At 41.8% G+C, this 22,188-nt stretch overlaps 1 protein-coding gene across 1 annotated transcript in view; it reads right to left on the minus strand.

The window, feature by feature from the left end:
• Positions 1-22,188, minus strand: part of KNDC1 (kinase non-catalytic C-lobe domain containing 1) — a 289,084-nt gene that overhangs the window by 63,918 nt on the left and 202,978 nt on the right. Inside the window, exons 23-25 of the mRNA XM_077455239.1 lie at positions 16,948-17,109; positions 5,275-5,490; positions 64-146 (exon numbers count right to left, since the gene is read on the minus strand). Coding sequence (XP_077311365.1) covers positions 64-146; positions 5,275-5,490; positions 16,948-17,109 — 461 coding nt within the window. The remainder of the gene's footprint in view (positions 1-63; positions 147-5,274; positions 5,491-16,947; positions 17,110-22,188) is intronic.

Raw genomic sequence — 22,188 nt, forward strand, 5'->3', positions numbered from 1 at the left:
TGGGGCCCTGGTACACTTCCTACACATACACAGCTGACCTTGATCTATTAGCGTTCTGCTTACCTTGCCACATTGCTGGATTTGTCTTTAACTCCTAGTGCCCGAGAGTTCAAGAAATGTACAGGATGGCACTTCTGAAAAATTTCCTAAAGAATGAAATGTATACATATTAAACAGGGATATCACAGGAGAGATCTATGCACAGAGATTACACAGAAATGACACTCTTCTGTTCAATCAATAGTAGTTAAATGTGTAAGAACAGTATGACTGCCTGTATCAGGCTACTACTTAGCCTAGCTTCACACTGTGAATCGCATGTGAATTGCACTCGAATCGCACTGCATTCCTATGCAAATTTTCATGCCATTTAGTGCAGTGCGATTTGAGCCCATTCATTTTCTAATCTGACAGTGGTGACATGTCCACAAACACCTGCTGCTATCTGATCCGATCTGTTTAATCCAGACGGATGGCGTGCCTATTTTCCATCCGTCTGGAGGATCGGATAAGATCGGGTAAAAACGGACATGCGTTCTGTTTTCACCCAATTTCCCCATAGGACTCTGTCCGTCTCCGCTCTGCACAGTGAGCGGAGACAGACCCGTCATCCGCCTGCTCAGTGGGAATCAGCAGAGTGATCCCCCACTGAGCAAAGCAGAGTCCGCTGAGTGGATGGCTCGTGTGAAAGGACCCTACAGTGAAGGCCAGGTATATTACCTTCATGCTGGTGATCACAGCCTTATGTCAGTGTTTATAGGAGAAATCTGTTGCTTCGTAAAAATAAATAAAAAATGTGCCTTCCTACACCATTTATTACCAAGAAGCAGAGAAGTGCAGACATCACAGTGTCTTCGCATTCGGTAGGCACATCTGAACCCAGGAACCAAAAAGTAATATAGTGCAGCTTACCAGTCCTGAGTTGTGGAGGCTGCATTTGTTTTCCTTTTTTCAGGCTAAGAACATGTACAGCAAGTATAGAAAATACCTGCTGATCCTGCCAGAAATGCAATGTCCTTTTGTCGCTTCCTGTGAATAAACTACAAATTCCCCGCTCCCCTGTGTATTAGAAATAAAGCGGAAGAGGGGTCTGTGGTCCAAATCAGGAGAGCATCATAGGGCGACAGCCATGGCTCCCTCCATAGATACAATGACAAAGCGACGTAGTAGTTTGTATTTCAGGTGATCAGAGGTAAAAAAAAAATATATATATATATATATATATATATATATATATATATATATATATATATATAGCTTGAAAATAGAAAATGTATGATGCCACTTAAGGACTGATAAGTGTCAAAAAGAATAAGAAATTTTTGTTTATGGGGTCTGATAAAAATAAAAAAGACAGGTCAAACTTCCATGTTGGAAATACTCTAGTAACGAAGCCTGAATGTCATGATCTGGATTAAAGCCTAAGTGCAGCTAAAATTAAAAACACAAAAATCAGCACAAGGGATACAACTTTGGTCTCACGCACACTGGACTTTATAAAAAAAAAAAAAAAAAGCCAGTAACATTAGATGTAGAAAGCTGTAAAGTGAGTTTTTCAGCATTTCTGAAGTAGAATTTTTTTGGGCACATTTTAGCTTTTTTTTTTTTTTTTTTTAGAAAAACTATACTCCCATTAAAGCTTATGGCTCAAAAACGCTGATAAACGCTGAATAGCCGTGTTTTCAGTGTTTTTAAGCTGTTTTCAGATTTAAAGCATTTTTACAGCTGAAAAACTCTTTATAAAATACACTAGTTCTGTTTTTTTCAGCCAGAAAAGGCCCCTGACAAAAACTGCTGATAACAGCCATATGTTAATGGACACAGGATAACATTCTAATAACCCTGGGTGAACTGCAAAATTATGGATTATGGGGGGGGGGGGGGGGGGGTTTGAGAACTAGGGGAGAAATGGATATAGGAGGGGTTCAGCTAATCAAAGAGGCATGAGCACAAGGGACACATCCTACTGCCTGTAAATTATGTCCTTTATGCTGATTCTTGTGGGGTTTTTTGGCTTAATTTAGGCTTAAAGCTAGATATGTACATAGATATCCAGTGCAGATTGGACAATATTTGGACAACTATATACAAAGATTTCTACCTGCAATTAAAAAGTCACTGTGTTGTATTGCCAATTTTCACATCCATTATTAAAGTAAAAGCAGCGGAAGTGGCAATATGGCAGAAAAAGTAATACTGTATATTTAAACTGTTGCATACCAACATCACATGATGTAAATTTATAAAAAGGTTGTTTGACCACGTACGGTTCTCTCTGTGTTCACCTGTATTATTTATGTGCTTTGGTGTACATTGACTGACTATGAAGGTCTTGTTCATTGCGTGTATGGTCTATGGCTAGTATAAGAGATATCCTTTGGCTCCCTCTAGTGTCAATGAATATTATTAAAAAATAAATAAAAATCATTGCTGTACTGTTCATTTATGGTGAAGGTCTGTCCTTACTGCTTGTTCTTACCATCCACAGTACTTTTCTGTTTTTTGTGTTTGTTATAAATGTCATAGCGACTAAAAGCTATAACAAAACCATAAGTGGAATGCTTTCTGCAGTCGAGGCTAATAATAAAGTTTTCCTGTTACAACTTGTCTAGGACAACAGGGACACCTGCAGGCACACAAATGATGTACACTTTGACTTTTTCATATTAGAAATTCCAGGCAAACTTATGCCCTGTACACACAAGAAAACGTGCCATCGGACTTTTTCCATCTGAATTTCCAACACAAAGTTTGAATGCAGGATCTAAAATTTTCCAACAACAAAATCCGATCGTTTAAATTCTGATCGTGTGTAGAAAATTCCGACGGACAAAGTGTCACGCATGCTCAGAATAAATTAGGAGACAAAAGCTGTTGGCTACTGCCCTCTTTATAGTCCCGTCGAATGTGTTCTACGGCACTGCGTTCTGAACGATCGGATTTTCCGAAAACTTTGTGTGACCGTGTGTATGCAAGACAAGTTTGAGCCAAAATCCGTCAGATTTTGTTGTCGGAATGTCCGATCGTGTGTATGGGGCATAATAGTGGGCAAGGGTACATGCACACGGCAATGATGAAATGACTGATCATCTTCCTGCATAAAAAATAAAAAATAAAAAAGTACAAATTTTTTGGTGGCCATGTGCATGAGCCCTAAGGGTATAAATTCCATTCCATGCATTTAATGCAGAGCCAGGCTTCGGGCCTAGGGGGCAGGTGACAGGGGGACACCAGGGGGGAGAGATGGGGCTGAAAGATACAAGACAACCAGTGGGCCCAGGGAATGAAGAGGCTCATGTGGGAAGAAGGATCTTAAGGAATGAAGGGGGTGTTTGAGATGTAGGGGCCCTATAAGAAGGACCCTATGGAATGAAGGGGGCCCCCAATGGGTTGTATGGGATGTAGGGGGCCTAGAAGAAGGACCCTATGGAATGAAGGGGGGTCCCCAATGGGAAGAAGGACCCTATGGGATTTAGGGGGTTGTATGGGATGTAGGGGGCCTAGGAGAAGGACCCTATAGAATGAAGGAGGCCCCAAAGGGAAGAATCGGGGTTATGGTTTCTGCATCAGTCTTGATGACATCAGAAGACCGTAGACCGCTGGAGCATGGGGGAGAAGACTCTTTGAGAACCAGTCTAGCAGTATGGAGGATCAAGTAAGCAAATCTTCCTTTTTCATGTTGCCTGGACCTAAACAAGCCCTTGCAGTGTGGGCACAATTTTACTGTCACATGACAAACTTACCTTTGAACAAAGCCCTCCACCAGCGTGCTGTCACTGCTGATGGGGGCTTCCCGGCAGTGAAAAAAACAATGAGTATGACATCAGAGGTAGGCAATAGCCAGTCTATAGAATGTGCAAGCCAATGGAGAAAAAAAAAACACTTGTGACAGCTGCAGCACCTCACTATAATAGGAACTTGGGTAGTCCTACTGTAATACCAACAAAAGAAACGAGAGAGGGTGCCAGCATCAAGTGTAGATTTATTGGAAAAAAAAAAAAAAAAGAAACACACTATAATTACAATCACTGTGATTAAACAAGGTATACCAGGTAGTGTGCATCCAGTAAGCACACTACTACTAGATGCACATTACCTTGTTTTATTAACCACTTGCCAACTGGCGCACGCCGATATACGTCGGCAGAATGGCACAGACAGGTAAATGGGCGTACCTACATCCCTTTAAATTTGCTGCTGTGCCATTGCGTGCGCGCCGGTCGGGGCCTCTGAGAGTCCGATCGTGGGTCCTGCGGACTCGATCGTCTCACGTGGAGGAAGAATGGGTAGATGCTAATGTAAACAAGCATCTACCCATTCTGCCCAGTGACAGTGTCACTGATCTCTGTCATCGGAGCAGAGATCAGTGACGCCTCACACACAGCCACGCCCCCACAGTTAGAAACACGCCCCAGGACACACTTAAACCCTACACTGCCCCCTAGTGGTTAATCCCTTCACTGCCAGTGTCATTTACACAGGAATCAGTGCATTTGTATAGCACTGCTTGCTGTATCAATGACAATGGTCCCAAAAATGTGTCAAAAATGTCCGAGGTGTCCGCCATAATGTCACAGTCACGATAAAAATCGCCGCCATTACTAGTAAAAAAAAAAAAAAAAATTATTAATAAAAATGCAATAAAACTATCCCCTTTTTGTAAACACTAACTTTTGGGCAAACCAGTCAGACGCTTATTGTGATTTTTTTTTAACAAAAATATGTAGAAGAATACGTATCGGCCTAAACTGAGGGGAAAAAAATAAAATTGTATATATTTTTAGGATATTTATTATAGCAAAATGTAAAAAATAATGTGTTTTTTTCCAAATTGTCGCTCTTTTTTGTTTATAGCGCAAAAAATAAATGCAGGGGTGATCAAATACCACCAAAAGAAAGCTCTATTTGTGGGGAAAAAAAAAAGGAGGTCAGTTTTGTTTGGGACCCATGTCGCCACCGCGCAATTGTCAGTTAAAGCGACGCAGTGCCGAAACGCAAAAAGTGGTCTGGTCTTTGGCCAGCAAAATGGTCCGGGGCTTAAGTGGTTAATCACCGTGAGTGCAATTACACAAGTGTTTTTTTTTTTTTTTTTTAACCATCAATAAATCTACACTTAGATGCTGTGCCCTCTCTCATCTTTTGCTAGAAAAAAAAATGCTGAAATAAAATACTTGACTGCTATAGGGAATGGTGCAGCATTGCATGTAACCTCTTATTACATAATACCGTCAAAGTATTCATACAATCTATTTTAGATTTTCAATCCATACCAACCTCTTGGAGAAAAGTTAGTTGAGTTGAGATCTGCTGAACACTGCACTCGTGTATAGAGTATGGTCCAGCCTCTTCTCCCTTCACATAGTAGGTGGACAGATCGTCTACGTAGCCAGGGTAACACGGCCGAGGTAAAGCTGCCGATATTGTATACTGCTTATCCCTGTGATGGGTTATATGGAGTCCATTACCTCTAGAGAGTTTCCAGTTAAAGCTCTGCAACAGACAATTCAGGTATAATGTTAATTTTCTCATTACTACAATAATGAATCCCAATGATGGTGATCAGACTTTGATACAAAATGTTGCCCCGCCCCCCGGCACTCCCCTTCTTCCACAAGAAGCTGATATAAAATGAGTTTCCCCCAAATACCTAAGCTGTTAATAAAGATTTTGTATTCCAATAAACAACATGTATATACTAAATCATGACAGTGTTTCGTTGATCCCCTGTAAACATACCTGTTAGGGCAGTTTATTGAAACAAGACAGTAAGTGACTTCTTTAAAACTGAAGTTTATCTTTAAAAAATTCCCTATGGTTTTAGTCACATTGTTTATATATGTCCTATGCTATGCAGGCAGTTGGATCCTGAAGAAATCTCTGCTGGGATGCTGGTCCTCTTCCTGTCTCTGACCTTCCAGCACGGCAATGGTTAACAGCTTAGGGTTTTCAGGCAGGGACACGCCTCCTCCTCCCTCCTCCACTGAGAAAAGTTATTTCGTTGATTACACTGCTTGTAACCTTCTCTGTGAATGGAGGGAAGTCTGATCAGTCACATGATTCTCTTCCCCATTCAAAGATCCTGTTACAAGCAGTGTAATCCATGACCTTACTAAGAACTTTTATCAGTAGAGGAGGAAGGAGGGGGTGTGTCCTCGTAGGATCATCTGTATTGCTGTTTTGCCTAAAGACCCAAAGCTGTTAACCATTGTGGCGCTGGAAGTTCAGAGACAGGAAGAGGACCAGCATCCCAGCAATGGAGATCTCTCCAGTATTCAGCTGCCTGCACAATATGAGACATCCTTTATTTACAGGTAAGTAATGCGAATAAAGCTATAGGATTGTTCTTTTTTTGTTTTTTTTACCCAAACTTCAGCTTAAAAAGGACCTTGTTGTAGCAATTAAAAACGAAATGGAATACTCAATTTTAACTGAATATGTTACGTATTGGCTAGTGTCACAGTCTGCTCTACATATCTCTTGCATTCTCTGGGGAGGAGTATTCTGTAGTTGCCATATTGAAGAAGCCTGACATTGCATTAAAAGCGACTTCATTCTCCTTCCTTCACAACCTCTGAAATCACAGAGACCTCATACTGTACACACAGAATTCGCTGCAGCCAAGTCCTGGGGAGACAATGATTTCTGACATCACATAACCGGTGTACCGTGAACACTTGGCTGGTTGAAGAGGAACTGCAGTCTGCTCACGTAATTTGTAATAAAACATCTTTGCCATTCTGAAGCTTCCCTCCAACCACTTTGCATATTATTTTATATATACTGTGATTCTGTACTTGCCAAATATGCTGCAGAAATCTCCCTCCACTGAGTCTGACTGCAACCATTTAAACTTTTCACTTCCTGGATTTACACAAGATTTGCACACCTTCACCTCTGTAGCTATCATTGGCCCTCTTATGACTCATCCCCCTCTCTTCCTGGTAAACTCTCAGGAGTGTGAGAGAGAGCTGTTCATTATGTCATAAGCCTAGGCTAATGACCAGACAAGAAACAGGAAGTGGCTGTATAAAAGGTATTTATTGTTCCTCCAGGGCCAGGCTTGGGAGGGGAGCGAGAGGCTTCAGCTTTCAGCTGCACACTGAGAGGCCTGTCAATCAGGCAGCATGATGGATCTGGACAATATTGTCAGGATGCCTCCCGAGCTTGGAGTGGCTGTGCTCTCGCAGCTGACAGCAGGTGACAGCCTGCTATAAGCTGGCTCACAGGAAAACAAAAGTAACTGTACTCCTGTGGCCCACAAGAGAAATATGGCCAAATATCTTTGGCCATATTTCTTTTTTAACCACTTCACTACCCACCCATAGTCATTTAACGTCCGCAGATGGGATCTCCCATCCTGGGTGGGTGTCATATGACAGCCTTAGCTTCCCAGTGGTATAAGGGGGAACACCTGCCAGCTCACTGAGGGGCCAATGCGCGTGCCCAGTGGCCGTGATGTCCGCCGGGCACCCGCGATTGCTCATGACAGAGCAGGAAAGTGGATCTGTGTGTGTAAACACACAGATCCATGTCCTGTCAGGACATGAGCGATCCAGGGTGCCCAGCGGACATTGAGGCCACCGTATATAGGAACACTGATCGGTCTCCTCCCCTAGTCAGTCCCATCCCCCTACAGTTAGAATCACTCCTTAGGTAACACATTTAACCCCTTGATCGCCCCCTAGTGTTAACTCCTTCCCTGCCAGGGACATATATACTGATCACTGTATAAATGTCAATGGTCCTAAAATAGTGTCAAAAGTGTCCGCCACAATAAAAATCGCAGATTACCGTCATAGTGAAAAAAAGTAGTAAAATAGTAAAAATAATATAATAATAAAAATGCCATAAATCAATCACTTGTTTTGTAGACTCTATAACTTCTGCGCAAACCAATCAATATACACTTATTGTGATTTTTTTTTTTTTTTTTTTTTTTTAACAAAAATATGTAGAAGAATGCATGAAAATGCATATGAAAAAATTGTTTAAAAAAAAAAGAAATTGGGGGTTTTTATTATAGCAATAAGTAAAAAATATTGTGTTTCTTTCAAAGTTGTCTTTTTTTTTTGTTTATAGCGCAAAAAATAAACTGCAGAGGTGATCAAATACCACCAAAAGAATGCTCTATTTGTGGGGGAAAAAATAAATAAAAATAAGTTGGGTAGTGTTGCATGTCATTCAAAATTTTAGAGCGCTGAAAGTTGGTGAAAATTGGCCTGGGCAGGAAGGGGGTAAACATGCGCTGTGGTTAAGCTAAAGTGTGTCATGGGTTTAGCATGGTTTCTCATGGGGGAACTCAAGTGGCCTACACAAAGCCCTGACCTCAGGCCTATTAAACATTTTTCAGTTGCACAGGAATGCTGAATGTTACATAGTTACATAGTAAATGAGGTCGAAAAAAGACCATCAAGTCCAACCTATGTGTGTGATTATATGTCAATATTACATTGTATATCCCTGTATGTTGCGGTTGTTCAGGTGCTTGAAACAATCAATGCTTCCCGCGCTGAGACCACCGCCTGTGAAAGGGAATTCCACATCCTTGCCGCTCTTACAGTAAAGAACCCTCTACATAGTTTAAGGTTAAACCTCTTTTCTTCTAATTTTAATGAGTGGCCACAAGTCTTGTTAAACTCCCTTCTGCGAAAAAGTTTTATCCCTATTGTGGGCTCACTAGTACGGTATTAGTATATTGAAATCATATTCCCTCTCAGGCGTCTCTTCTCCAGAGAGAATAAGTTCAGTGCTCGCAACCTTTCCTCATAACTAATATCCTCCAGACCCTTTATCAGCTTTGTTGTTCTTTGTACTCGCTCCATTTACAGTACATCCTTCCTGAGGACTGGTACCCAGAACTGGACAGCATACTCCAGGTGCGGCCGGACCAGAGTCTTGTAGAGCGGGAGAATTATCGCTTTATCTCTGGAATTAATCCCCTTTTTAATGCATGCCAATATTCTGTTTGTTAGCAGCAGCTTGGCATTGCATGCCATTGATGAGCCTATCATCTACTAGGACCCCCAGGTCCTTTTTCATCTTAGGATTCCTCCAGAGGTTCCCCCCCCCCCCCCCATTGTATAGATTGCATAAATATATCTGCCACCCAAATGCATTATTTTACATTTTTCTACATTGAATCTGTGAGCCAGGTCTTCTCATCCAGCATCTGTACCTGACCTCACAAAAGTCCCTTTTGGCTGAATGGGACACATTCCCACAGACACATTCCAAAAATTTGTGGAAAACCTTCCCAGGAGAATGAAGGCTGTTACAGCTGCAAAGGCAGAAGGGTGATGGTGCCAATCCATACTAACACCATTGGTTTGGAACAGAAGGTCCGACGAGCTCAAATAGGTGTGATGATCAAGTTTCCACAAATTCCTGGCTGCATTCTGTGGCGTGAGTTACATATCTAAAAATGTATTAGTACATGGGAAGTATCTAATGCTTCTAACGTTATACTTTACTTGGTGAGATCAAACTAGTTGGTAAAGTTAAAAAAAACAAAAAAAACAAACAAAAAAACAAACAAAAAAACAACTAAATAGTATAACAATAGATCAATGTCAGACTTCCTGCACTGAGGCGAGACTTTTGGTATCTGAAATTTAATTTAATATTCATCATCACCTTTTCTGATACTACGAATCTTAGTCAAACCAACTGTTCTTGACTGTCAGCCATTTTTGGATACGATTCGTTATATGATACAAATCCGTGCCGCCACCACCAGTCTCCAACATCTGCAAGTATATACGTAGATTTGTTCCAGATGATAAACGTTGTTTTCCATTAACTAGACCAGACTTTCTCAACCTTTTCAACATGGAGGAACCCTTGAAATAACCTTTCAGTCTCAGGAAGCCCTAAACATTGCTATATCTCCAACTCATGGTCAATGGAAGAGTGCTCCTTACATCTGTCTTCTTGGGGAAGAATTTCCCCCTACTGATAGCTAAAACGATCATTGGTGTCACTGGGAACTTATCTGAGAGGCAAAAATTGGTCATTGTTTAACCACTTCAGGCCCGGACCATTTTGCTGGTCAAAGACCAGACCACTTTTTGCGATTCGGCACTGCGTCGCTTTAACTGACAATTGCGCGGTCGTGCGACGTGGCTCCCAAACAAAATTGACATCCTTTTTTTCCCACAAATAGAGCTTTCTTTTGGTGGCATTTGATCGCCTCTGCGGTTTTTATTTTTTGCGCTATAAACAAAAATAGAGCGACAATTTTGAAAAAACACATTATTTTTTACTTTTTGCTATAATAAATATCCCCCAAAAATATATATAAAAAAAACATTTTTTTCCCTCAGTTTAGGCCGATACGTATTCTTGTACATATTTTTGGTAAAAAAAAAAAAAAAAAAAAAAAAAAAATCGCAATAAGCGATTATTGTTTAGTTCGCTCAAAAGTTATAGCGTTTATAAAATAAGGGATAGCTTTATGGCATTTTTATTAATAATTTTTTTTTACTAGTAATGGCGGCGATAAGCGATTTTTTTTGAGACTGCGACATTATGGCGGACACATCAGACATTTTTGACACATTTTTGGGACCATTGGCATTTATACAGAAATCATTGCTATATAAATGCAGTGATTCCTATGTAAATGACACTGGCAGTTAAGGAGTTTACCAGTGGGTGGCAGTGTAGGGGTTAAGTGTTCCTAGGGGTGTGTTACTAACTGTTGGGGGCTGGGCTTTAATTTAGTGAACACTGATCTCTGCTCCAATCACATGGAGCAGAGATCAGCGTCACTAGTTGCTAGGCAGAACGGTGAGATGCTGTTTACAACGGCATCTCTCCGTTCAGCCGCCCCGTGAGACGATCACGGGTATGCCCGCGGCGAGAAGAAATGAGATCCCTTTCACACTGCTTTCTTACCATTGCTAAAAACGTTTTCCTGACACCAAGAGAAAAAAGGTGACAGGAGAGGGATCTTCAGCTGATTGACAGCCTCGGGTCTGTTCTGGTTTGCTGTGTGAAGGGATGTGTGTCCCATCCCTCCAATGAGCTCTCCACACTGAGCTCTGCAGATTGAAACTTCAGCTCTCTGCCCCCTTTTTTCTGGCAGCTCAGACAAGCTTTATAAATTCTGGCCTTTAAAAGGGTGTAGAGTGTAGAAGGCTGCAGATAAAGAGGTACGACATATGCAGAAGGATGCGTTTTATCTCTGGCCAGTTACTTTACTGGGTACATGTAAGGGTTTACAACCACTTTAACCACATCAATCAATACTTTCGCCCCCTTCCTTCCCAGACCAATTTTCAGTTTTCAGCGCTCTCGCACTTTCAATAAGAATTGTGCGGTCATGCTACGCTGTACCCAAATGAAATTTTTAGCATTTTGTTCGCACAAATAGAGCTTTCTTTTGGTGGTATTTATTCACAACTCCGTTTTTTTTTTTTTGCGATATAAGTGAAAAAAAGAGCGGAAATTTTGAAAAAAAAACAATATTTTCTTTATTCTATTTTAAAAGAAATGCAATAAAATCAAATGTTGTCATAAATTTAAAGCCAAAATGTATTCTGCTACATGTTTTTGGAAAAAAAAATCCCGTTAAGTGTATAACAATTGGTTTGTGTGATCACGTACATATGTGTGCAGATGATCATGTACAGACGTGCGCAGGTGATCACAGACATATGTGTGCAAATGATCATTGGGACATGTGATTTTACTGTTATATATGTGGGGACCTGTGTTTTGGGGACATGTGGGTTTACCTTGTATGTTTTTACTATGTGGTGACACTAGACTGGTGATCAGTGAGTAAAAAGCTGTAAAAAACAGCTCATACTCACTGATCACCAGCCAGCTGCAGCGATCTGCTCTTCTCTCCTCACCGACAACTTCCGTGTGAGGAGAGGAGAGCCGATTGCCTAGTAACCGGCTGTTTGTTTACATCACGTGACGGCATGATTGGACACGGCTGTCATGTGATCAGGAGGGCCAATCACAGAGCCATCCTGCCATCGGCTGTATCACGGGAGCGCACCCGCAGGTGCTTCACACCATGCGAGTGAGCTCGCATGAACGTGAGAAGTACCTGCGGGAAGAAGCAGAGACAGCTGCCGAGGGACCACAGAAGAGCAGGTTCGGGGCCACTCTGTGCAAAACGAGCTGCACAGTGGAGGTAAGTATAACATGTTTGTTATTTAAAAAAAAAAAAAAAAAAAAAAAAAAAAAACTTTACAATCCCTTTAAAGTAAACAATGTAACGAATATTTAAAATGTGCACTAAAACAAACATACAGTGAATCCGGAGAGTATCCACAGCGCTGCACTGTTTCCACATTTTGTTACGTTACAGCCTTATTCTAAAATGGATTAAATGGATTATTTTCCTCAAAATTCTACAAACAATAAATTTTTTATTTAATTTTTTGCAAAGATTTTTAACAAATTTCTTTCATGTTGTCCTTATGGGGGTTAAGGACAACATGAAAGAAATTTGTTAAAAATCTTTGCAAAAAAATAAATAAAAAATTCCATGTACATAAGTATTCAAACCCTTTGCTCAATACTTTGTTGAAGCACCTTTGGCACCAATTGCAGCCGCAAGTTTTTTTGAATATGATGCTACAAGCTTGGCACACCTATTTTTGGGCAGTTTCTCCCATTCTTCTTTGCAGGACCTCTCAAGCTCCATCAGGTTAGATGGGGAGCGTCAGTGCACAGCCATTTTCAGATGGAAATACAGAAAAAGAGTCCCAAAAGGTGACCCAGGGTCGGACTTTGAAGGCACAGTAAACAATGAGGATATGAAAAAATAGTAATATTTATTGAGACGTGGATATATACATGCTATGAAAAGATGACATCGAAAAAAAAGATTTAAAAAACCATATAACCCCTGAAGAAGTCAGAGTTTGCTGATGAAACACGTAGGGAGTATTGATTGAGACACATCACCTCCATTTGTAACACAGCCTGGAACCCTGACTGCGTTTTTTCAAACACGTGGAAGTGTCAGCTGTTGAAGAAAAAACATTTGTGCTGCTTGTAAGCCGTTTTCAAACTTTTAATGGAATCTTTTTGGAATAAATGCTAAACGTACTTCACCATGGAAGTTCCATGTTTCTTTATTTTCCACTAATAACACTGGTTTCCTGCTGAGGACATTATATCCATCTGGAGTATATCCATTGAAAACATCCAGCGATTGATGCCAATTGAATGCTGATTGAATCCTGTTGCCGACAACCTTTGTGGCCGTTGGGAATTTCAGTTGGGATTGTCCTTTGTGCCTATAATGATACCTGTAATGGGTGTCATGGGATTCTGGTGAGTAGGATGTGTGGCAGGTGTTGATGGTGGTGGAATATTTTAAGCAAGACCCGGAATACATCATAGAGCACTGAAAATTGAATGAACTTTATTGCATCACAGTTTTTTGCATTTATATTTTGGACACTATATATATATATATATATATATATATATATATATATATATATATATATATATATATATATATATATATATATATTTGTATACATTCTTTGCAGTCACGATCTTTAAATTTTGCATATTGGGATTGTAATTATTCACAGAGAGCGCAGTTGAATTCATTTTTATTAATTACTTTCACTATTTTATTTCACTTATAATGAGCTGCTCCTATCTTGTTGTTTTTTTTTCCCCCATTAGTCTTAATTGATACCATTTGCGCAGGTCAAGTGTGTTTTCACTCTTAATTTCATATAACTATTAACTATAACTTAAAATTCACAATGGAGTCTAGTGAGACCAGATTCGCATACCTTGATCCCACCAATAACATTGAGAGTGATGGTACCATCAACACCTCATTATATCGTAAACCCACAGCCGGGAATACAATTTTACATGCCTCTAGTGCACACCCTAATGCTCTGGTTCAAAGTATTCCCTTTGGCCAGCATTTGCACCTTAGAAGAAATTGTTCCAATGACACTAGCTTTGCAGGTGGAAAAATAGACATTTGTATCAAGAGATGTAGATTTCAAATTTTTAGCAGGGGTTCCCTGAGACTGGAGAACTATTTCAAGGGTTCCTCCATGTTTAAAAGGTTGAGAAAGGCTGATCTATAGTGTGTATTTGTCACAATTAAGAGCAATAAGTGCTTGTCCCTTTACTATCAGCATGAATTGCTTCTGACAAGTTCTCCTGACACCAAGAGAAAAAAGGTGACGGGGAAGGATCTTCAGCTGATTGACAGCTTCGGGTCTGTTCTGGTTTGCTAAATGAAGGGATTTTGATCAAATCCCTCCAATGAGCTCTCCACACTGAGCTCTGCAGATTGAAACTTCAGACCCCTTTGGAAAAGGATCAAGGATCATATGTATTATGCCACCAGTGGCCTGTTGAATAAGACCATTGGCCAACATGTGGCGTTCAAACATAAAAATGACCCCCATATTTTCAAGGTTGCTGCCCTCGATCATATCTATGAGGACCCTTGGGGGGGGGGGGGCAACTTTGACTAAAGGGTCTTAGAAAGGGAGACTCAATGGGTGTATAATCTACAGGCTACATCATACCCTGGTCTGAATGATATGCTCAGCTCCAGACCATTCCTGTAGATATTATATTATATTTTCTTGTCTCCTTTTCCATTTAATTATGATACCTCTAGCTGTTTTGCTTTGTTTGGTCTTTAACCTTCCCATAAAACTTTCCTCTGAATACTGTTATAGCTTATAGCAGTTTGTGTCAACTTCGCCACAGTAGTAACAATAAGTAAACAAAAATCCCTTTGAGCAAGTAGGGTCATTTAAAGATATCATGGCAATAATACTATGCTATGTTAGTAATACAATATAAAATGCATCAATATTTAAATGCTACTAATAAACTATCTACTTGTAAACAATATGTTTTTATACTTTGTATTTGTTAGAATTATGCGGTCCGTGGTATTGGGATATTTAATTGTATAGAGCACTGTTTGTCTTGATGACAGTTTCTGGCATGTGTGGTATTGGGAGAGACTTCCTTGCAGGGACAAGCATGTTTGGCCATGTGTGTGGGTATCTTTTGGATTCAAAGTCCAACCCTGGGTCAACTTTTGGGACCCTCTTTTTCTGTATTTCTATCTGAAAATGGCTGTGCACCAATGTCCCCATCTAATCTGATGGAGCTTGAGAGATCCTGCAAAGTAGAATCTGAGAAACTGCCCAAATATAGATGTGCCAAGCTTGTAGCATCATACTCAAAAAGACTTGAGGCTGTAATTGGTGCCAAAGGTGCTTCAACAAAGTATTGAGCAAAGGCTTTGAATACTTATGTACATGTGATTGTCTATCTACGGATGAGGCAATGTGAGTGTTTTTTTTCTCTTATGTCCAGCCATTTTCAGATCTCTCCAGAGATGTTCAATCGGGTTCAAGTCTGGGCTCTGGCTGGGCCACTCAAGGACATTCAAAGAGTTGTCCCGTAGCAACTCCTTAGTTATCTTGGCTGTGTGCTTAGGATCGCTGTCCTGTTGGAAGATGAACATTCCCCACAGTCTGCGGTCCAGAGCGCTCTGGAGCAGGCTTTCCTCAAGGATGTCTCTGTACATTGCATCATTCATCTTTCCCTCAATCCTGACTAGTCTCCCAGTTCCTGCTGCTGAAAAACATCCCTGCAGCATGATGCTGCCACCACCATGCTTCACTGTAAGGATGGTATTGGTCATTTGATGAGTGGTGCCTGGTTTCCTCCAGACATGACACTTGCCATTCAGGCCAAAGAGTTCAATCATTGTTTCATCGGACCAGAGAATTTTGTTTCTCATGGTCTGAGAGTCCTTCATGTGCCTTTTGGCAAACTCCAGGTGGGCTGTCATGTGCCTTTTACTGAGGCGTGGCTTCCGTCTGGCCACTCTACCATACAGGCCTGATTGGTGGAGTGCTGCAGAGATGGTAATCCTTCTGAAAGGTTCTTCTCTCTCCACAGAGAAATGCTGTAGCTCTGTCAGAGTGACCATCGGGTTCTTGGTCACCTCCTGGACTAAGGCACTTCTCCCCCGATCGCTCCGTTTGGCTGGGTGGCCCGCTCTAAAAAGAGTCCTGGTGGCTCCAAACTTCTTCCATTTATGGAGGCCACTGTGCTGCAGATATTTTTCTGTACCCTTCCCCAAATATGTGCCTCGATACAATTCTGTCTCGGAGGTCTACAAACAATTCCTTGGACTTTGTGGCTTGGTTTGTGCTCTGACATACACTGTTAACTGTGGGACCTTATATAGACAGGTGTGTGCCTTTCCAAATCATGTCCAATCAACTGAATTTACCACAGATGGACTCCAATCAAGTTGTAGAAACATCTCAAGGGTGATCAGTGGAAACAAGATGCACCTGAGCTCAATTTTAAGTGTTGCGGCAAAGGCTGTGAATAGGTATATACACATGTAATTTTTTTTTCTTATTTTTAATACATTTGCACATATTTCAAGCAAACTTCTTTCACGTTATCGTTATGTATTGTATTGTTTGTAGAATTTTAAGAAAAATAAGGAATCTATTCCATTTTGGAATAAGGCTGTAATGAATCAAAATGTGGAAAAAGTGAAGCACTGTGAATACTTTGCAGATGCACTGTATTTTTTCTTTACAGTAAAGCAGAAGAAAAATACAGAAGGAAGTAGACACCATGCATATTTTCATCCACAATACATCTCTCCGGTGTGATCCGACTTCCTGACAGTGGCAGCATAGGTACTCCACCACGTGCCGCCCACCATAAATGGCTGAGCAACCTTTCAGCAAACCTGTTGATTCCCATGAGTAGCGAAGGCTCCCATTAAAGGTATGTCCTAGCACTAGTCTTGTACAATTGTTATTTGAGCGGTTTTTTTTTTGTTCACACAGGTTCATATCAAGCTTCCCTATGCTTTATATACTAAACAATACAAAATCGGTAATACTGCTATGACTATAGAGAGCTCATAAACTATCTAACACAAACCTTCCTGGATAGATTATCCTCCGAAAACTTGGTGCAGAGTGAATGTAACGATTTGGTGTCATCCTTTTTCTCAGAGCCAGGAGAAGAAATGGTGTATTTTTTATTTGTCAGTTCATGCAGCAATGACACTAGGTGTTCACCACGTTCATCTTTTGGAAGACTCTGAAAAGGAATAAAATAGGATATAAAGATCTGCTGTGCCGCCAGGCTTTTCCTTTTAAACAAATTCTCTCATCTACTTGAGAATGCCTGTGTAATGAACGTCCCTGCAATCCTTCCTAAAACAGGAAAAAAACTCTCATACCACGGTTTGATTACCTTGTTGAGAAAAATATAAAGCTAACAGCAGAAGCTGGCATACTCAAATTCACCAGCAGGTGGTGCTGCAGGCAAAATCACCCTTCAAGAAAAAAAAACTGGATGGCGAATCTTCTTTTCTGGGTAATAGTATAATCAGGCAAAGGATTTCATGCTTAAACAATTTCTTACAGCATTTTAAATAGGAATAAAGAAAAAAAAAAACATAGCATATCATCCAACAAGAGATACATAACAGAAAAGTAACAAGACTCTATTGCAGTGTAAAACTACAGGATTGCACAAAAGACTCATCAAAAGAAAATGTCATAACAAACTGACAGTGTTCCTTAAGTACAGATTATACTCAGATGTACATGCTGCATTTAGAATCCTACACAGTAAGAATAACTGAAGAATTACCAAAGAGTAATGTGAGTTAAAGTGGTATTAAACCCAAAAGCTGACATTATATTGCAGCTTACCATTTTCAGATGTAATGGCTGCATTTGTCTTTTTTTAGGCTTTTTTTCTTTTGTTTTAATTTGGTGATCCAGCCAATAAGTCTGTTTCTTTGCAACAGAACTAGCTTGCCTGCAAATGTATCAGGAGTGTTGAGGCAAACCATTCAACACTGACAGAAAATTCCAGTTGCTTTGGACCTGGAGGGGGCTCTGTAGCGAACTTAAAGAGGAGCTCCAGTCTCCTCCCCCAAAAATCTCAACAGCTACAAATACTGTAGCTGTACACTTTTAAATATAAGGACACTTACCTGTCCAGTGATCCAGCGATGTCCTCACCCGAGCTGATTCTTCAATCAGCTTTCGGTCCAGGTGCCGGTGTACTATCACATAATGTGCCCCATCGGATAGTGTCCGCTGTGTACTGCGCATGCGAAAATAGCCAAAGATGAACAGCGCCTGCGCCGTGAGTCCAGGTTCTAGTCACACCATCCAAGTGGACATAGAGTTAGAATAAAAAGAGCCGAGCGCAGCGAGGCCGTGCCTGAAGCATGGCGAGGGGCCCTCTAATTTGTGCAGCCCTATATCCACTTGGATGGTGGGGCTTGCACCTCGACTCACGGCGCAGGCACCGTTCATCTTCGGAGATTTTCCGAATCTCCTTCTGCTCCGTACTTTGCAAGCACTGCGCCTGCGCAGTACGGGGCGGACACTTCTAGATGGCCGGACACTATATGGCAGAACACCGGCATCTTAACCACTTCAGTTCCGGACCAATAAACACCTTAAGGACCAGAGGTCTTTTTGCAATTTCGCACTGCGCTGCTTTAACTGGTAATTGCGCGGTCATGCAATATTGCACCCAAACGAAATTTGCGTCCTTTTCTTCCCACAAATAGAGCTTTCTTTTGATGGTATTTGATTGCCTCTGCGATTTTTTTTTTTTGCGATATAAATGAAAAAAGAGCGAAAATTTTGAAAAAAAAAGATATTTTCTTCTTTTTGTTATAAGAAAAATCGAATAAACTAAATTTTAGTCATACATTGAGGGCAAAATTTATACAGCCACATGTCTTTAGTAAAAAAAATGTCAATAAGCGTATATTTTTTGGTTTGCGCAAAAGTTATAGCGTCTACAAACTAGAGTACATTTTCTGAAATTTACACAGCTTTTAATTTATGACTGCCGATCTCATTTCTTGAGGTGCTAAAATGGCAGGGCAGTACAAATCCCCCCCAAATGACCCCATTTTGGAAAGTAGACACCCCAAGGAAATTGCTGATGGGTATGTTGAGCCCATTGAATATTTATTTTTTTTGTCCTAAGGGATTGAATAATGACAAAAAAAAAAATAAAAAATTTTTTTTACAAAAAGTTGTCACTAAATGATATATTGCTCACACATGCCATGGTTATATGTGAAATGACACCCCAAAATACATTCTGCTGCTTCTCCCGAGTACGGGGATACCACATGTGTGGGACTTTTTGGGAGTCTAGTCGCGCACGGCACCCCGAAAACCAATCACCACCTTCAGGATTTCTAAGGGTGCAAATTTTTGATTTAACTCCTCACTACCTATCACAGTTTCGAAGGCCATAAAATGCCAAAATAGCACAAAACCCCCCAAAATGACCCCATTTTGGAAAGTAGACACCCCAAGCTATTTACTGAGAGGCATGTTGAGTCCATGGAATATTTTATATTTTGCCAAAAGTTGCGGGAATATTACAAACTTTTTTTTTTTTGCACAAAGTTGTCACTAAATGATATATTGCTCACACATGCTATGGGCAGAAGTCAAATTACACCCCAAAATAAATTCTGCTGCTTCTCCCGAGTACGGGGATACCACATGTGGGGGACTTTTTGGGAGCCTAGTTAACTAGCTACCTAGCGACACTAGCGACACTGATGCAGCGTTCAGAAAAATTATCGCTTAGTGACACTGGCAAAAGGGGGTGAAAGGGTTAACTAGCGGAAATCAGGGGGTTAAAACCATTATTGGGTAGTATATCGGGGTACCTAGCACTATAAAAACCTGGCGGTGAACCTAAAAAAATAACTAGCTACCTAGCGACTGTAGCGACACTAATGCAGCGATCAGAAAAACGATCGCTTAGTGACACTGGCAAAAGGGGGTGAAAGGGTTAACTAGCGGCAATCAGGGGGTTAAAAACATTATTGGGTAGTATATCGGGGTACCTAGCGATATAAAAACCTGGCGGTGAACCTAAAAAAATAACTAGCTACCTAGCGACACATGCAGCGATCAGAAAAATGATCGCTTAGTGACACTGGCAAAAGGGGGTGAAAGGGTTAACTAGCGGCAATCAGGGGGTTAAAAACATTATTGGGTAGTATATCGGGGTACCTAGCGCTATAAAAACCTGGCGGTGAACCTAAAAAAATAACTAGCTACCTAGCGACTGTAGCGACACTAATGCAGCGATCAGAAAAACGATCGCTTAGTGACACTGGCAAAAGGGGGTGAAAGGGTTAACTAGCGGCAATCAGGGGGTTAAAAACATTATTGGGTAGTATATCGGGGTACCTAGCGATATAAAAACCTGGCGGTGAACCTAAAAAAATAACTAGCTACCTAGCGACACTAGCGACACATGCAGCGATCAGAAAAATGATCGCTTAGTGACACTGGCAAAAGGGGGTGAAAGGGTTAACTCTAGGGGCAATCAGGGGGTTAAATCTTTATTGGGGGGTGATAGGGGGCTACCCTGGACCTAACACTAACTGTCCTGACAGTTTTTACTGTCACAACTGACACTGAATGCATTGATCAGTAAAGAAATGATCAATGCAATCAGTGACACTGTGACTGGGGGGGGAGGGGGGGCGGGGGGGGGATCGGGGGGCGATCGGGGGGGGGATCGGGGGGGGTTTGTGTGCCTGTGTGTACCTACATGTCAGTGTAGTGTTCGTGCAGACTTACTTTTACTCTTCTCCTCGTAGTCCGGTCAAAAAGACCGCCCCGAGGAGAATGACATCACTTCCTCCTTCCTGTGTAAACAATACACAGGGGAGGAAGCTTCTCATTGGCCAGGAGCGATCCAGAGGGGGTGGCCGAAAACGAACGGCCATCCCCTCATCACGGAGCGCTCCTGGACCGAATCGGACCGCCGTATCCAGCGGGAGGGGGTCCGATGGGACCCCCCACCCGCTGGAAGGCAATCACGTAGATGTACGTGATTCTGCCTGCCTGTGCCATTGTGCTGACGTACAATGGCAATACGGCGGTCCTGAAGTGGTTAAAAGAGGAGGGCCGGTTATACGAAAAAAAAAAAAAGTCAGCAGCTGCAAACACTGCAGCTGCTGACTTAATCAACACACTCACCTGTCCAGGGCGCCCGCGATGTCGGCCGCCCGAGGCCGACCCGTCCCTCGGCTCTCGGGTCCCGGCGCCGCCATTCCTTGTAAGGGAAACAGGCAGTGGAGTCTTACGGCTTCACTGCCCGTTTCCTACTGCGCATGCGCGAGTCCCGCAGCTACTGCACATGCGCGAGTCCCGCAGCGCTTTCTGAATGGGGCGCGCTGTGTTCTGGAACACACAGTTCCCAGAACACAGCGCGACCCATTACCCAGAAGACGCCGCGACGAAGACAGAAGATCTCCGCGGAGGAGGAAGAGGAAGATTAGGAGAAAGTGCCTAGCAACAGGCATTTCTGGTAAGTAAAAAAAAAAAATTTTTCATTTTTTTTTTTTATATTTTTTTGTAATTTTTAATATTTTTTTGTTTTCAGGGTGGCCCTCCACTTTAAGTAAGGGAAACCGGCAGTGAAGCCTTCTGACTTCACAACCAGATTCCTGATGTGCATGTGTGAGCCACGCTGCACTTTGTGAATGGTTCCGCAGTCTTCTGGGACCTGTGATCTGACCGGAAGTGGGAGCAGGCACCTGCCAAAGCAGGTACTCGCTCCCCCCAAAATGTGCCACAGTGGAGGGGGGAAGGATGCAAACAACCAGAATTTGCCCTTTTGAGTGAAGTTTCACTTTAAAGTGGCATTCCCCTCCCCCCGAAAAAAAAAAAAAAAACACATTTGGGAATTTTTCTTTTTTTAACTCCCCTCTAAATGCCTGTTGCTTGGGGGTCCCTCATAGTCTGCCTCCTTCATGTCCCAGGCACCCAACGTCACTTCCCCTCCACGCAGTCAGTCATCTGGGACACTTGACAGGTCCCAGATGACTGCGCGGCTTATAACGGCGCGCGGCGCCGCTCGCGCATGTGCAGTGGGTGCCTGGTTGTGACACCACAGCCGGGTGCCCACAGTAAAAATACCGGCGCCGCCGAGCGGAAGCGGGGAATGAGCGGAACTTCGTTCCCCCGCATCGCTGGACCCCGGGACAGGTAAGTGTCTGATTATTAAAAGTCAGCAGCTGCAGTATTTGTAGCTGCTGACTTTTTTTTTTTTTTTTTTTTTAAGGAGCAACCCACTTTAAGCAGAATCAGTCTGAAAAGCATTCAC

Source organism: Lithobates pipiens, unplaced genomic scaffold (genome assembly GCF_037356315.1).
Source record: "Lithobates pipiens isolate NorthernLeopardFrog02 unplaced genomic scaffold, aLitPip1_a1.2 Scaffold_25, whole genome shotgun sequence".
Lineage (NCBI taxonomy): Eukaryota > Metazoa > Chordata > Amphibia > Anura > Ranidae > Lithobates > Lithobates pipiens.